At 43.4% G+C, this 17,620-nt stretch overlaps 1 protein-coding gene across 2 annotated transcripts in view; it reads right to left on the bottom strand.

Annotated features, from left to right (window-relative positions):
• Nucleotides 1-17,620, bottom strand: part of TCF7L1 (transcription factor 7 like 1) — a 188,092-nt gene that overhangs the window by 18,830 nt on the left and 151,642 nt on the right. For both annotated transcript variants that reach the window (XM_019623792.1, XM_019623791.1), the window contains one exon: nucleotides 2,342-2,425. In XM_019623792.1, coding sequence (XP_019479337.1) covers nucleotides 2,342-2,425 — 84 coding nt within the window. The remainder of the gene's footprint in view (nucleotides 1-2,341; nucleotides 2,426-17,620) is intronic.

Genomic DNA, 17,620 nt, shown 5'->3' with positions numbered 1-17,620 from the left:
CATCTTAGCTGTGGAGGGCAGTGTCACTGGCCCTCATATGTGGGATCCGAACCGGGGCCCTCTGGCATCCCAAGCCGGTTCTTAACCATCGCGCCACTCGGCCGGTCCTGTTTGTTCATTTATTTTATTTTTTTTAGATTCCACATATAAGTGAAATCATGTGGTATTTGTCCTTCATTGTCTGACTTATTCCACCCAGCATACTACCCTTTAGGTCCATCCATGTTGTTGCAAGTGGAAAGGTTTCATTCTTGCTTATGCCTGAATAATATTTCATTGTGTATATGTACCACTTCTTTTTCCATTCATCTATCAAATGGACACTTAGGTTGCTTTCATATCTTGGCTGTTATAAATAATGCTGCAACGAACATAGGGGGTGCATATGTCTTTTTGAATTAGTGTTTTGGGTAAATACCCAGAAGTACAATTGCTGAGTCCTTCTTTGTCTCTTGTTATAGCCTATGTTTTACTTGTAAAGTCTATTTTGTCTGATATAAATATTGCTATCCCAGCTTTTTTGTTTATCTCCATTTGCATGAAGTATCTTTTTCCATTCCTTTACTTTCAGTCTGTGTGTGTCTGTCGATCTGAAGTGAGTCTCTTGTAGGCAGAATATGTAAGGGTTTTGTTTTCTTATCCATTCAGCCACTCTATGTCTTTTGATTGGAGCATTTAATTCATTTACATTTAAAGTAATTATTGATAGAAATGTAGTTATTGTCATTTTATTATTCATATTTTTTATTTCCTTCTTCTTCTTAAAGAAGTCCGTTTAACATTTCTTGTAATATATGTGCTAATTTTAAAGGGAATTAATTTCCTGTAAAAGTAGATGGAAACTTTAGACAATATGCAGAGAGATGGGATGTGGAGCGAAGAGAAGAGAGGGCCCTTCCATCTGGGGTCTGCTGGAGTGGGCTGGGGGATGCCACAGGATGCATGGAGGCCAGCAAAGATTTGAAACAGTTATAAAGAGAGCTGTACCGGGAGGAGAAAAGTCTGATCTGTGGCAGGGTGGATGTGGGATGGGATGCCAGGTCCTCCACGGTGACAGACTCATGCCACTAGAGGGCACCTGTACCTTGCATTCGGCCATCTGAAATGGGAATCTGGCCTATTCCTGGCGTGCTTGTTCAACAGGCTGCTCGTGTCTTAGTGGCTGGGCACAGAACCTCTCAGGGGTAGCCTGCACTGGATGGCTGGTCCTGCCCCTCACTGCTCCCTCCACAGCCACTGGTCTCTCCTAGAGACTGTAAAACAGCAGTTTTCACCTGTCTCTCCAGTAGATGGTTGTGACAGTCATCTGAGAACTACATATGACATTGTTTTGTAAACTATTTACCAAGGGCTCTCCTCTCATAAGTAGTCTCATGATTACTGGAAATCAAAAAGGCTCACTGTGCCATTATTTATCCTTCTATGTATGTTTTCCTTCTCTTTAACTAGACTCTAAGCTTACAATGAAAAGTACTATCAGGATAGCTTAAAATGTCCTAAACGCAATGAAATATTAATAATATGTGTGGGATTTGCTTTAAAACAACCTAGTGTGGTGGGAAGGGGAGTGTGGGTGAAGGGGAAAGGTGACATTTTCTATAATAAAGTTTTAAAAACATTGTGTGTTTCCAAGTCTCCTTGTCTGTAAATGGATAATAGGTCATGCCAGCTGGGATCCTTCTAGCTGCACCTTCTATGACTGTGAGACTCACTGTAACACCAGCTAGCTTGTGGGGTGTATAGTCTTTAAGGCAAGGGTTGCCCTAAGAAAAGTCCAGGAAAGCGGAATGCCGGGTTCCAGGATCATCTTTTAATTGCTTTCAAATTCAGTCTGTTGGAAGCCATGAGGTGATGAGGAGCTCAGCTCGGGCCCCATTGCTCCTGCCTCGCAGGACCATGTAGCCCGCGTTGCCGAAGGGCTTGGCAGGAGTACCTTGGCTGCCCCATGGGGTTTTTGTTTGCACATGTCTCAATTCATTCTTTCCTGAAACATCCTGTACAGAAGAGCCTCTTCAACTGTTGCCTTGCAGCTCAGAGGCTGAGACACTGCTGCCCCACAGAGGGGCTCTGGCGGCAGTGGGGAAGGACCAGGGTTACCAGCCAGGGTTGGGCAATGTTTCCAATCAAATACATCCCAGATGGTATGTGTGTGTGTGTGCTGAGGTAGAAGGCGTGGGGAGGTACACAATCTAATAGCTACGTTGCTGACTGCTCAGCGTGCTCACACACTGGAGGCAACGCCAGCAGACCCCAGCACCTACTGCAAGGTGGAGGGAACACAGAGGTGTGGACAAAGCGAGCCAGACTGTCCCTTCAGCATGTTAAGGAGAAACAGACTTACCAAGTGTGCTGGGGACGGTGACCTGGTGTCCTTGACTGTGCTGCCGGAGGGGACATCGAGGAGAGGCCATTTCATCTGTAGGTACTGCAGAGAAGACAGAAAACACAAAGCAGCTGGTGAGATGAGGCCTGGAGTGCCCAGGGAGAGCAGAAGGGGAGCTCTGCAGCTGGGCCACCGGCGAGTCAGGGACATGACTCTTTTTAACTGCACACGCTGCTTACTGGGCAGTGTCCAAATGGTCGTCACAGGGTAGAGCACACATGTATAATCACCACTGCCACCATCCGTCCCCTCCATCATTCTGGGGACACACACACCACCCCACAAGAACCTGGCAGTGAGGGTCAAGTCCTCCCTGCTGTAGTCACGGGACAAGCAGGACTCATCGAGGGAGCAAAGGCTCCCAGATGGCGATCCTGACCCACTCATTTCGATCCCTTACAGCATCTCACACAATGCCCCCTAAGAAATAGCCTCTCCAGAAGTATCTGGTGACTGACTGAATAAAAACCATCTGCCTGACACTCACAGGGTCATGGGTAATATCTTTTCAGGGTGCTGAACTTTACTTCATTATAGTGTTTTTCAACCTTGAAAAGATAATCCAGTACACCCTGCCTTTTCCTGTGTATTATTGCAGAAAATCTAAGCCAAATAGTAAATCTTCAACACACACACATACACACACACACTTTCTTTAAACGAAAAGCTTCTTAACCACATGTTGGCACAGTCTTTAGCAAGAGCCTGGGGGGCAGTGAGTAGAGAGGCAGAGGCAGTGAAGGCATGGGAGAGCCCACTGGGCTCGGCAGTTGAGCATTCATGGGTTTAGGTTCCCACTCTGCCAGCGTAGGTTGTGTGACCCAGGACAAGCGTCCTAACTCTGAGTTTCAGTTTCTTCATCTGTAAGACCAGGCCACTATCATTAACTTTACAGGTTGTTAGAAGGATTAGGTACAATGTCAAGTATTGAACATGACACTTTGCACGTGAGAGACATTTGTCTGATAAATGGCAGCTATAATTTTCATAAGCAAACCATTAGTCTTTGCCAGGAGCAAAAGCACACATGTTGTCTTAGTGTCAACACTGATACGATGCTTCTGGGCAGCAGACCAGCTATGCAGACTCTGCAGAATTCTTGAGGCTACTTTGAAAATTAAATCTCTAGTAGGAAATGGTGGCTCCAGGAAGACTTTCATATAGAGACAGAAATCTTTGAGTTATCCCTTGCTCTGGTCATACAATTTCAGTGGAAAAAATCATCATTTGATCTTGAGCTATGTGCACATATAGGAAAGTAGGATAGGCTGTGCCTCAGAAAGCCCCCCCCATTTTTATTCTTAATTTAACTTACTTTTTATTATTAGTCAGGTGTACAAAACAACATAATTTGACATTTACACACCTCGCAAAGTGATAACCCAAGTCTATTACCCATCTGACACTGTGCATAGCAAGTACAATACCACTGACTATATTCTCTATGCTGTATTTTACATCCCATGACTATAATTATAGTTGACATTCAATATTATTTTATGTTAGTTTCATGTGTACAACACAGTGGTTAGGTATTTGTATAATTTATAAAGTGATGCCCCATAAGTCTAGTACCCATCTGACACCATATACCGTTTTTACATTATTGATAATATTCCCCATACTGTATTTCACATCCCCATAACTATTTTGTGACTACCAATTTGTATTTTCTAATCCCTTCGCCTTTCTCACCCATCCCACCAACACCTCTCCCATCTAGCAACCATCAGTTTGTTCTGTGTATCTATGTCTATTTCTGTTTTGTTTGTTTATTCTGTGCTTCAGATTCCACATATAAATGACATCATATGGTATGTCTTTTTCACTCTGACTTATTTCACTTAGCATAATACCCTGTACGTCCATCTATGTTATTGCAAATAGTAAGATTTCATTCTTTTTTATGGCAGAATAATACTCCATTGTATAAATGTACCACAATTTCTTTATCCAATTGTGTCTTGATGGGCATTTCAGTTGTCTCCATATCTTGCTTGGCTATTGTGAATTGCGCTCCAGTAAACATGGGTCTGCATAAATATATATATATATATATATATTTAAACTTTATTGGGGAACAGTGTGTTTTCCCAGGACCCATCAGCTCCAAGTCAAGTAGTGGTTTCAATCTAGTTGTGGAGGGCGCAGCTCACTGGCCCAGCATAAATATTTTTTGAATTAGTGTTTTGGATTTCTCTGGATAAATACCTAGGAGTGGAACTGCTGAGTCATAAAGTAGTGCTACTTTTAATTTTTGAGGAAACTCCATACTGTTTTCCATAGTGGCTGCACCAATCTGCAGTCCCACCAACAGGGCACAAGGGTTCCCTTTTCTCCACATCCTCTACAACACTTGCTGTTTTTTGATTAATTGATGATAGCCATACTGACAGGAGTGAGATGCTATCTCATTGTGTTTTTTATTTGCATTTCTTTGATAATTAGTTACATTGAGCATCTTTTCATATATCTAATGGCCATCTTCAACTGTTGCCTTGCAGCTCCGAGGGACAAATTCCTCTAGAGAAATGTCTATTCAGGTCTTCTGCCCATTTTTTATTTGGATTATTTGTTCTTTTGGTACTGATTTGAGTTTTTAATAAATTTTGGATATTAACCCCTTATCAGATGTGTCACTGGCAAATACCTTCTCCCGTTCAGTATGATGTCTTTTCGTTTTGTTGATGGTTACATTTGCTGTGACAAAACGTTTTAGTTTGATGTAGTCCCATTTGTCTATTGTTTTCCTTTGTCTGAGGAGATGTATCAGTAAAAATATTATTAAGGATAATGTCTGCGAGTTTACTTCCTATGTTTTCTTCTAGAAGTTTTATGGCTTCTAGTCTTACATTTAAGTCTTTAATCCATTTTGAGCTTATTCTTGTATATTGTGCAAGAAGGTCCTGTTTCACTTTCTTGAATGTATCTGTCCAGTTTTCCCAGCACTATTTATTGAACAGACTCTCTTTACCCCAATGTAAATTCTTGCTTCCTCTGTCATAGGTTAATTGATCATATAAGCATGGATTTATTTCTGGGCTCTCTATTCTGTTTCATTGATTTTTGTGTCTGTTTGTATGCCAGTACCATGCTGTTTTGATTACTATAGCCTTGTAGTATAACTTGATATCAGGTAATGTGACACCTCCAACTTTGTTCTTATTTCTCAGGACTACTATGGCTATTGGGGGACTTTTATGGTTCCACATAAAGTTTAGGATTATTTGTTCTAGATCTGTGAAACATGCCATTTGTATTTTGATAGGGATTGCACTGAATTTATAGATGGCTTTGGGTAGTATGGACATTTATCTATATTAATTCTTCCAATCTGTGAGCATTGTATGTTTCCATTTATTTGTATCTTCTTTAATTTCTGTCTTCAACGTCTTATAATTTGGAGTACAGGTCTTTTACTTCCTTGGTTAAATTTATTCCTAAGTATTTCATTTTTTTTGGATGCAACTGTGAATAGGATTCTTTTCGTAATTTCTCTGATAGGTCATTATTGGAGTATAAAAATGCAATTGATTTCTGAATATTAATTTTGTATCCTGCTACTTTACTAAATTCTTTTATGAATTCTAATAGTTTTTTGGTGGAATCTTTGGGGTTCTCTCCATACAGTATCATGTCATCTGCAAATAATGACAGTTTTGCTTCTTCCTTTCTCATTTAAATGCCTTTTCTTTCTTTTTCTTGTCTGATTGCTATACAACTTCCAGTCCTATGTTGAATAAAAGTGGTGATAATGGGTTTCCTTGTCTTGTTCCTGATCTTAGGGGGAATGCTTTAAGCTTTTCTCCATTGAGTATGATATTAGCTATGGGTTTGTCACATGAGGTCTCACAATTAAGTTTGTGAACTCATCCTAGAAAAAGTGCTACATACACCTCTAGCTGAATATCACTACGGTCACCTTTGAAGTACTACCCTTAGGAAGCTATGCATGACACCAGCACCTAGTCCACCCTTCAAAGCAATTTTGGAACTCTTTCTGGAATGGCCATCAGAGTTGTCATTGTATTACCCTCGATATCATGAATGTCATTAACATGTCTTCCTTTCAATATTTCCTTTACCTTCGGGTAAAGAAAGAAGTCATTGGGAGCTAGGTGAGGTGAGTAGGACATCTTTGTTTACTGGCTAAATACAACTATTTGTTTACTGGCTAAAAAGTCCCTCACAGGGCCGGCCGAGTGGCGCGATGGTTAAGAACTGGCTTGGGTCGCCAGAGGGCCCTGGTTCGGATCCCACATATGAGGGCCAGTGACACTACCCTCCACAGCTAAGATGCTGAACAACAGCTCAACCTGGAGCTGGGCTGCTCTGAGTCGCCGGCGACGGTGTAGGCTGCAGCCCCTGTGGCAGTGGGTTGCCATGGGCTACCGTGTGTAGCCAGCAGCCAGCATGAGCGGCCAGCAGCCGCAGTGAGCGGCCGTCCAGAAGCCGGCGACTGATCTGCCTCGCACGGGAAGAGCGCAATGATGGTGCCAACTTGGGCCAGTGAAGCAACATCCTCCACAACTAGACTGAAGAACAAAAGGACAGCAACTTGTCTGTTCCCCTTCCCCCAATTCCCCAGCACTGTTCCCATCCCCCCAATTCCCCAAAAAAAAAAAAAAAAAAGTCCCTCACAGACAGTGCCGTGTGAGCTGCTGCTGCATTATCATGATGCAAGAGCCATGAACTGTAGGCGAAAAGTTCAGGTCATCTAACTATTTCATGCAGCCTTTTCAGCACTTCCAAATAGTAAGCTTAGTTAACTGTTTGTCCCGTTGGTACAAATTCATAATGAATAATCCCTCTGATATCAAAAAAGGTTAGCAAAAGTGTTGCAACAAGTTTGCAAACTTAATTGTCAGACTTCGTATATGGCCTTTATTATGTTGAGATATGTTCCCTCTATTCCCACTTTGCTGAGAGTTTTTTATATCATCAATGGATTTTGCTTTTTCTGCATCTATTGATATGACCATATGATTTTTATTTTTCATTTCATTTACGTGATGTATCACATAATTTATTTGCAGACATTGAACTAATGTTGTATCCCAGTAATAAATCTAATTTCATCACGTTCTATGATCTTTTTAATGTATTGCTGAATACAGTTTGCTAATATTTTGTTGAGCATTTTTGCACCTATATTCATTAGGGATATCGGCCTATAGTTTTCTTTTTTTTGTAATGTATTTGTCTGGTCTTGGAATCAGGGTAATGGTGGCCTCGTAAAATGAGCGTGGGAGCCTCCCCTCCTCTTGGATTTTTTTGGAATAGTTTGAGGAGAAGACGTGTTAATTCTTTTTTGAGTGTTTGGTAAAACTCACCTGTGAAGGCATCTGGTCCAAGACTTTTGTTTGTTGGGAGCTGTTGACTGCTTATATAATTTCATTGATAGTAACCAGTCTGTTCAGATTTTCTGTTTTTACTTGATTCAGCCTTGGAAGATTGTATGCTTCTAGGAATTTATCCATTTCTTCCAGATTGCCCAATTTGTTGGCTTGTAGTATTTTCTTAAATTTTTTTGTATTTCTATGTTGTAACTTCTCTTTCATTTTTTATTTTATTCATTTGGGGCCTCTTTTTTTCTTGATGAATCTTGTTAAAGGTTTGTCAATTTTGTTTATCTTTTCAAAAAACATGCCCTCTCATTGATCATTTGTATTGTTTTTTTACCTTCTATTTCATTTATTTCCTCTATGATCTTTACTGTTTCCTTCCTTGTACTCAATTTGGGCTTTGTTGGCTGTTCTTTTTCCAGTTCCCTTAGGTGTAAAGTTAGACTATTTAAGATTTTTCTTGTTTCTTTAGGTAGGCCTGCATTGCTATGAATTTCCCTCTTAGGACTGCTTTTGTTGTGTCCCATAGATTTTGGGTCATTGTGTTTTCATATTCATTTTTCTGAAGGTATCTTTTGATTCCTTCCTTGATCTCATTGCTGACCCATTCATTATTAAGTAGCATGGTATTTAGCCTCCGTGTGTTTGTGTGTTTTTCAGTATTTTTTTTTATCTTTTAACTGATTTCTAGTTTCATACCATTGTGGTAAGAGAAGATGTTTGATATGATTTCAATCTTCTTAAATTTAATGAGACTTGTTTTTGGCCTAACATGTGGTTTAACTTGGAAAATGTTCCATGTGCACTTGAAAAGAATGTATATTCTGCTGCTTTGGGATGAAATGCTCAAAAAATATCAATTAAATCCATCTGGTCCAGTGTGTCACTTAAGACTGCTGTTTCTGTGTTGATTTGCTTTCTGGGAGATCTGCCCATTGGTGTCAGTGGGGCGTTAAAGTCCCCTACTATGATTGTGTTACTGTTTATCTCTGTCTTTATGTCGGTCAGTATTTGTTTTATATATTTAGGTGCTCCTATATTGGGTGCATAAATGTTTACTAGGGTTATATCTTCTTGTTGGATTGATCCCGTTATTATTAAGTAATGTCCTTCTTTGTCTCTTGTATAATCTTTGTTTTAAAGTCTATTTTGTCTGATATAAGTATTGCTACTCTACCTTTTTTCTCATTTCCATTTTCGTGAAACCCGTGGCTTTTCATCAACCACAAAAATTGACTGAGGACAGGGGCTGGGCTTTCAGAAAGGTGTCCACAGGCAAGAATAACAACCCAGGGACACATCTACAAGTGGCACAGACAGCAGGTGGGATGGGCCAAGCAGGCCTGGCTGTGGGAGACCTGGGAAGTGGGAATGAAAGAGAGCATTGGGGAGTCCCATGAGTAAGGGCAGTCTTTCCACTCTGGGCCCTTTGGTACCCTGTACCCCTCAAACAGAGTCTCACTTCTGTCCCTGTCCTCTGATGATCATATCTTCTTTCTTCCTTCCCACCCCCACCCATCTCTTTCTCTACTTAGAGTCTAACTGGGATTTAAATGCTTTTGGCAAGTTAAAAAACCACCTGACAAATATTGATATCATTAAAGCTAATTTCTTTAGTGAATAACAACATGTGTGCCACATTGGCAGTTTTCAAAGCATTTTCACATACATTACCCTGGTGAATCTTCACAGTAACCCTGGTATGTGACAAATGAGGATGACTGTTCCAAATTTTTAGATGAGCTAATGGAGGTAAATACAGGGTAAAGTACTTGCCCAACTTTATGATGAGAGCTGGAGCTGGAGCCAAGGTCTCTCAACTTCAAATCCCACGCTTTTCACCATAACGTGAGTCATAAAACTTTTCATGACACCGTCTTCTTAACCCCCACCCCGGCCTTTTCTTTGCTCTGATGGGTTTTTCTCTCTCCTTTTCTGTCTTGAACAGGAATGAAGATATGCACATCAATGTTCTCCTGTAGGGACACTTGAGGCGGCCAGAGCTTATACTTAAGTGCTAACATTACACTCATTTCTCTAAAAGCAATAACCTGAATATTTCCATTTGTTTTAAATATTAGGTGCTAAAGAGAAGTGTCCCCATCCCACCCCTGCCTCAAACACAACAGAGGGCTCCTAAAATGCATCAGCTCTACCAGCATCTGGTTTCCTATTTAGAGTCATAAAGATAAACACTCAACACTCTTCATTCTTGTTGGCTTGCCAAGGATGTCCTTACATCATATGGGGGTGGCCCAAAGGAGTCTATCCTAGTTTGGGATCATGTTAGAGTTCTGGGTCTTATCAGCATATCTTATGGGTTGCTCGGCTTGTAGGATTTTAGCCTAGCCCGGGGTTTCTCAACCTCAGCACTATTGACATTTTGGGCCGGATTATTCTTTCTTGTGGGAGCTATTCTGTGCACTGCAGGATGTTTAACAGCATCCCTGGCCTCTACCACTGCTGCCCATTTGTGGTAACCAAAAATGTTTCCAGACTTTGCCAAAACTGCTACCTGATGAGAACTGCTGCTCTAGGGGCTGAGGAGCTGGTACCCAATATACTACGAGTTGCATGAGAGTCTGTCTGCCTTGGTACTGGGGCTATCGAGGTACAAACACACAATAACACACATTCATAGTAAGAACTTTTAGTAACAGCTACTGTTTTGGTTATCTATCTTGGTTATATGCTTGGCACCTTACCTACCTACAAAGCTTCTGGTGGGAGAAGACCACACTGGCCTCTTCTTTAGGGTCTACTCTCACTCACTAACTTTAACAGAGACTTGGAAGCTTGGAAGGTGGGTGGAAATGTTTAGACTAGTCTAGCCTCTGTCAGACAGGTGGGGAGAGGTGGTTCTGGGAATAGTGTACATCTGGCCCAGGACTCTTCCTGCTCCAGCCCATCCGGGGTGGGGGTGGGGGCGGGGGGCAGGGCGTGGTGCATGTATGTAAAGAGGGATGCATTCTAATAGGTAGGGTAATGGAGGGCAGTCACTTCCTCCTTTGTACTTTTCTGCCTTTTTAAGATTTTGAAACAAGTGATCAAGGTTGGGGTGGTGTTGGTGTGGGGAGACCTATAAAAACATTGGAGCCTCCTGCAGCTTAGCCAAAGAAAGCCTCTGGGTTGCAGTTCTGAGGGAAAGGAATATTCTAAAGGCACAGCTGAACATCCCAGAACCATGAACTGGGGCAGAGGAGCCAGCAACACCCCCTGCACTCCTCCCCCACCTCAGCACCACAAATTTGGAGATGGTTGGGCAATTCTGAACCCCTAGGTCAGGCCCAACCCAATGTTTAGTAGAAATAAAGCTCTTTTTGGTTGTAATTATCATGTGAGCCAGCCCCACAATCACCCTAGGGGAAATCACTCATTGGTGGGAACATGTCCTTGGGGATTAAGAGGTGTGTGACGGGTCTAGATTCTTTGCATGGTAATGGCATATTGGCAAATTAAAACTACTGCTTTCTCCAAGACCCGTCTAGGCTCCATCCAAGTGACCACAATGGCTCTGACCAGTGTATCGTGGTCAGGCTGAGGGACATATAATAGTAAAGATGGTCCAGCTACACCTCCCTCCTGGGGGATGCTCTCTGGAATGTAAAACGTGGAACCTGTGTGGCATCAATGCAATGGATGGCCCGGTGTAGAAATGGTTACCACTTATGGGATGCCATCAGTGGGATAAGTAGTCTCTCTGATACTCAAAAACAGAAAGAAAAATACCAGACCCACCCAGATAGGTGAGTACTACCACCCTCGATTTACATAGGCTGCTTAATATGCTACTGTGTGTCGTGACTCTCTGAGACAGGACAGATGCGCAGTTTCCCAATCTTATTGAATCTGGGAAACTCTTGGGGAACAGGGGTCTCCATGAAACACACTTCGGGAAATTCTGCCTTTGTGGTTCACAGTTAAGTAGAGTGAGGCTATGGTTCAGACCTTGCTAAGGAAGGATAATTCTGTTTCTATTTTTAAATCATTTTCACTGGCACAGTGTTGAATTTTCTCAGGATCTACTAAAATGGCCGTGTCGCTTCTCTTACTTGACTCAGTCCTGAGATGTATACATAGTGATGGATTTTCTTACACTAAAGTACCCTTGTGTTCCCCAGGTAAACCCTACTTGGTCATGGTGGCTTGTTTGTTCATGTACTACACTGTGGAATGCAAACCACGAGTGCTTTAAGATTTTTACTTCTACATTCCTAAGTAAGAGTGAACAAAAGGTTTCTTTTTTTGTGACATCTTTATCAAGTGTTGCTATTGATGTCCTTCTGGCTTTATTATTTATAAGGGGTGTCGCTCCTCTTTTACTTAATGTTCTGGGTCCGTTTCTCGGGCCCCTCCCCAGTGTCCTCCTTGGGGTGATCACTTTGGCAAGGCCAGCTGCTTCTGCTGGACTCAGGCCTTGGGAAGGGTCCCTCTGAAGGGTGCTCTCATGGGATCCAGAGCCCCTTTTCCTGCAGGGAGGTGGAGACTCGGTCCTACAGAATCCCTGCTGCGCTTGAAGACTGTGTAGCAGATTAATTGCAGCTGTGCCCTGGAATTTCCCCAACATACAAATCTTCATGATGTAAAACAGCTGGGAGGAAATCCCAGCATGCCCTGTACAGAGGCAGAACTGCCAATGAGCTACGGGGATTAACCCTCCGCCTCCCAGAAGGTAGGGCTACCCTCCCCCTCCAATCGTCCCAAGCTTGCTTTGGTGTGGACAGGACTCTCAGTGAGGCCCACATTCTCCCCATTCACAGGTTCTCACAGAAAACCCTTTAAGCAGGGCCCAGGCAGGAGAGGAAGCAAAGCTTCACATTACAGAATCAATAGCAGTGCTCCCAAAAGGGGCACAGCACACTACAGTTGGAAGCAAGGAAACAAGTCATCCCCCAGTTTCCCAGGTGAGAACACCCTACCCCACAGACTCTCTTCTGCTTCTCCTGGGTGGGAGGGAGTGGCCTCGTGCAGAAAGAGCGGGTCCTTTTCTCTAGCTTTCCAGTCTTTCCTGCCTCTCTGGTCCCAATAGTAAACAGACTCTGGGAGCCCAGGGCCTGGACCCCTTTAATAGAAAAATTTTCCCAGACCTCCGTCTCAGAAAATCGTATGGTGCATGCTACCACCCAGGAAAACAGGCTAGAAACCCAACCTTGCAGACAGCTGTCCTCCACATGCAGCCATGAGGACACTGCAAAATTCTCTTCACTTCCTTTTAAAGGCAGTTTTTAACATCAATAATTGTATTATAAATAAAAAATGTGAACAAATTGTCCGTTTCCCTAACTCTCCATTCTGCTACAATTGGGGATTAAACCATTTCTCGCCAAGACTACTGCAATCCTTTCCCAAACTGTAAGAGGTCAGACTTCTAAAAACCAACCTATCAGATCTCTTCCTTGATTAAAATGCTTCTCTGGTTGGCTGCTGGGTCAAGGGGTACTTACCAGCAATCGGGCCAACCTGTCCTTTGGCTTCAACCCTCACGGCCCCTTCCAAATCCTTTAGAGATGTGGAACGCATACAACGTAACCCCTTTCACTCTCAAGCAATTGGTTCTCACATTAATTGGCTGAGTATTGCCAAGAATTTGTAAATGCAGCTTGGAGGCGGTGCCCCCTACCCTGCCAGTTCCTGGAGGCCTGTTTAAGATCCTCTATCTTCTGTCAAAATGGACATAAATTGATCTAAATTTGAAAATATACCAACATTGAGCAATGAACTCATTAGCGAGGAGATAGAAAGGCTTTCCCAAGTGGGAACAAGTATGTATTTAGTTTTCAGGAGTCACTGGAGAAGATAAAATGAAAGTATTAGGAAACTGGTTCCCAAAACATGATGGATTAGACAACGTTCCAGGAGCAAAAAGTATAAAAAACAAGGTTTACACTCCTACCCCTTATTTCCTTTTCTAAAGGTGAGTAGTTTCTGCATTTGCTTAGTTTTGTAAATGGAACTAAATCCCAAACGCAATCGCCCTCTTTGTGAAGAAGGTTGGGTTCCTACTTGAGGTTTTGTTGATTGGGGAGTTGTTATGAATAAATTCAATTAGTAAATTGATAATGACCCCAAATAAGCTCCTTTTTAATTTGACAGAAATAATTTTCCTTGGAAAAGTTATTTAGAACTACGTTTTTGTAGTGTTTCAAACCAATGAAGTAACTTTTTTCTCTCTAGCACCTGTCATAGCATTTAGTCAACAAATGTTTTTGGAGCACCTCTGGACACTGGCAGCAGAGGAACTCCAAACATATTACATGACTGAATAGTAAACTCAAAAATAAGAGTGGGTAGGTTGGGTTTCAGTTTTCCTATAAACACCTACCTTTTCCTTCTCTTTCCCCCAATAATTCCCTTCCTTTCCTGGATGGCATCAAAGTATTCTCTTTCCCTCCGATTTCAGAAAATCTGGCAACTTGGCCTACCAGCCTTGACCAAAGTTTTGTTTTAAAAATTGCCTTCCCTCAGAGGCAGATTTCTAGTGGTGGAAGGACAGACAGTGTACAGGAGGCAAGAGACCAGGGTTCCAGGCTCTGGACTCGATCATCTCACCTTTAAAATGGGGTATTTTACTTCATTGGCCTGGAGGCAGGGACCTGGACCAGATGGCCTCCTATGGAAAAAAAAAAATCCAATGCAGCTGTTTGTTTAAACCACAGTGGGTTCCTGGGAATGGAGACTGTTGAGGTGCTCAATAAATACAGAATCAGGAATTCTAGCAGAACCCCACATACAAACTGTGTACCTGAGGAAGTTACCTCACCTTGTAGAACTTGTGGTGTCTCACCTATAACATGGGAATACCAGCTGGCAGGGCAATGATCTCATGTATGCCAGCCACTTAGGAGAGGACCAAGCAGAGTGCTACGTATGTGGTGAGCTCTTAAGAAACATGTTTAGTCACTAACATTTAAAGTTATTTTTGTTCAACAAGCCTATGGCCTGAGCTTTCCCCAAGAACAGGGAAAAGCTGATTAACCTACAGTTTGGCCACCCACTCATCTCTGAGTGCTTTGTGATGCGAAAGGTCCTGTTTAGTGGTGCGTGGGTAAATGCTTAACAACTGGCTCTCTAAGGAAAAACATAAACACAAACCCTGCTTTGTAGCATGTGCTGGTATCCACAGGGTAAATATTCCCACCATGCATGATTTCAAGTGACCATGGGGAGCCCCTGATGGCAGTGTTGGGAAGAGATGCTAACCACTGGCTGGGTGGCAGCTGGCCTGGCACAGCACTGCCTGTGGGAAGGAGCTGAGCAGGGTCTCAGGTCCTGCTGCTGGGACTGATGGCTCTGTTCAGATGGCTCTGGAAAGCTGACACAGGGTCCTTGGCCGAAATGCAGAGCTGGACACTTTGTCAGCAACGTATCCTGGCAGTTTCTGTGCTCACTGACCTACACTACATCATAGAGAAGCTTCTTCATAGGAACTGGCTGTGACTGCCTGGTCTTCCTTTCCCTGAGCTGAGCCCTGCCAGACATTTCCTCCTCTCCCTGTGGCATGGGCCTTGCACACTGACAGCACGCCCCTCCCATCAGGTGAGACCATCTGCCCTGGTCCACACTGTGGCCTCTGTCCTGTTCTCTGGCCTGCACATATCCCCCCGCCTACCACCACCACCATCTTGTTCACCTAGCAACATATTAGAGCTGATTCCACATCAGCATCTAGAGAGCTGCCTTTCTGTGGAACAGCTCCCCAGTACCTATGGCATGGAGGTGCCACAACCACTGAACAGCCCCATATTCATGGGTATATTGGTGCTTCTGAGTCTTTCGCTGCACTGAGTAGCCTTGAGCAATCATTGTTCATGTATGAATGTAGTTGTAGGATACATTTCCAGCTGTGAGGGAAATCGCTAGGTCAAAGGTAGGCACATTTCGGTTTTGAGAAGTATTACCAAATACCTCACAATCTACACTGCTGCCAGCAACATGAGAACACTTATTTCCCATACCCTTGCCCGCAGTGTTATTAAACTCATTGATCTCTGTCAAATTGGCAGGTGAAAAACAGCAGTTCATTGTTGTTTCAATTCCCATTTCTCTTGTTGTAAGTGAGGCTGGGAATTGTCACATGTACAGGTTGTAATTTGAAGGAAAAAAGACATGTGTGGCCAAGAGGAAGTGGGCTTACCATCTACTGGGGACATGGATGGGGTGAGAGTGAGCGTGGGACCTGCAGGTATAGAGGCAGGCTTGGGTGGGAGACAAAGGACGGTGCAACCTCTACTGCATTTGACCTTCACTCAGATGGAAGATGGGCTGATCTGACAGGAGTGGAGGGCACAGTCTGGCATGTATGAGTGAGGGTGAGGAGGAGGAGGAGGAGGAGGACAGTCCAGGAAACCGCTGTGCGTTTCGTGTCGGGGTGAAGAGGGCAGCTGGCGCCTAGCCACGCTTTCTTGTTCTCCCTCCTTCCCTTCTCCATCTTTACACAGGCCGCTTCCACTTCCTCACCACCTTCCCATCTGTTCCTCAGCCCTCACCAATCTGGCTTCCATTCCAGGCACTGTATAGTCTCCATTACTGCGAGGCCACTGATGACTTGAGGAAGAAAATGAAGGCAATTGACCTTCTATCTGCCAAATCCTACGACCATCTTCTAGGCCTCATTTTATTGGGCAGCTCTGGGAAAACACGCTTCCTGCCTAGAAGCCCTCTCCTCCTCGTGGCCTGTGCTTTTAGGCTCCATGTGTCCTCTGGTTGAGCTACATTTATTGACCTGAAGAAATGTCTTGGGTAGGCTGTTCAGTGAGAAGAGCCAGTTGCAGAACCTAGGACAGTCACCAACATGTTCTCCCTGGGTTTTCGTGTTTCAGGCAATTTTCTGACGTTCTTCTTTGTGCTTTTCTTATTCATCTGAAATCTTTACAATGACCATGTATTGTATCATCGCAACAGTAAGCAAACCTGTTAAAAGTAACCCCAGATTAGTTACTTTCATTCCCCAACCCGTGCCTTCAGTTTACCCGACTACAGACTTCAAAATCGGCCTTCGTGTCTTTATCTGCTCTCCCCCCACTTCCTGATGGCCACCAAGTTCTGTGAATTCTCTGTATCTCTCTAAATCCTAGGGATTCCAGCCCTCCCTATTTTGTGGCTGGGCCACTGCAGCAGCCTTCTGTCTGCAGTCTGGTTTCCTGGCTCCGGGCGGCACTTGGGGGTGGCCGCCCAGTCTGATGGGGATGGGTGGTAGGCTGGCCTCAGCATCTGTTGTCCCCATCAAAGAACAGGGTGGTAGATGGAGATTGAGGGGTCCCACATCCTCTTCCACATTGTCACCCCTGCTCCTGTCTCCCTCCCCATGTCTTCCAGTCCACCCTTCACTTGCCCCTAGAAATATTTTTCTAAAACATAAAACTATGCTATTTAAAGCTAGCAGGTGGCTTCCCATTCTTACAGAGCTCATCAAGATGCAGTGAACGCTCTGTACAGAGCACTTCATAAATGTTTAATGGGCACCTCCTCCATAAGGTGGCTGTTTGTGTGCATAATATGACACAGGAAAGAATTTTTTTTAAGTGCATAAATAACCAGAATATAAGTCAGCAAATGACAGGTTCAGAGAAGGGAAGGATCGCAGTGGGCAGAATTCTAGGGGGAAAACCGAAGACTTCACACAGGGGTAGCATCTGAGCTGGGTCATGCAGGCAAGATACACTTCTGTAATCATTTTACTTTTGAAAACATTTTATGTTAACTTTCTCATTTGATGTAATGGACCCCTAGCTATAGATATTTTCTTTTGTTTTTTTTTGTTTTTTGTTTTTTTTTAAGCTGAGCCATCCTGCTACCTGTTGGCAGCTCAGTGGCTGCTCAGCTCGGGCTGGACTCGAACCGCTGTTGCTCAGAGCTCAAACTCTTGAGCGAGCTCTTAACCAACTGAGCCACT

The sequence above is a fragment of the Hipposideros armiger genome, unplaced genomic scaffold (assembly GCF_001890085.2).
Source record: "Hipposideros armiger isolate ML-2016 unplaced genomic scaffold, ASM189008v1 scaffold_561, whole genome shotgun sequence".
Lineage (NCBI taxonomy): Eukaryota > Metazoa > Chordata > Mammalia > Chiroptera > Hipposideridae > Hipposideros > Hipposideros armiger.
The sequence above is the reverse complement of the archived record's forward strand: the minus strand, read 5'-3'. Positions and strand labels throughout refer to the sequence as shown.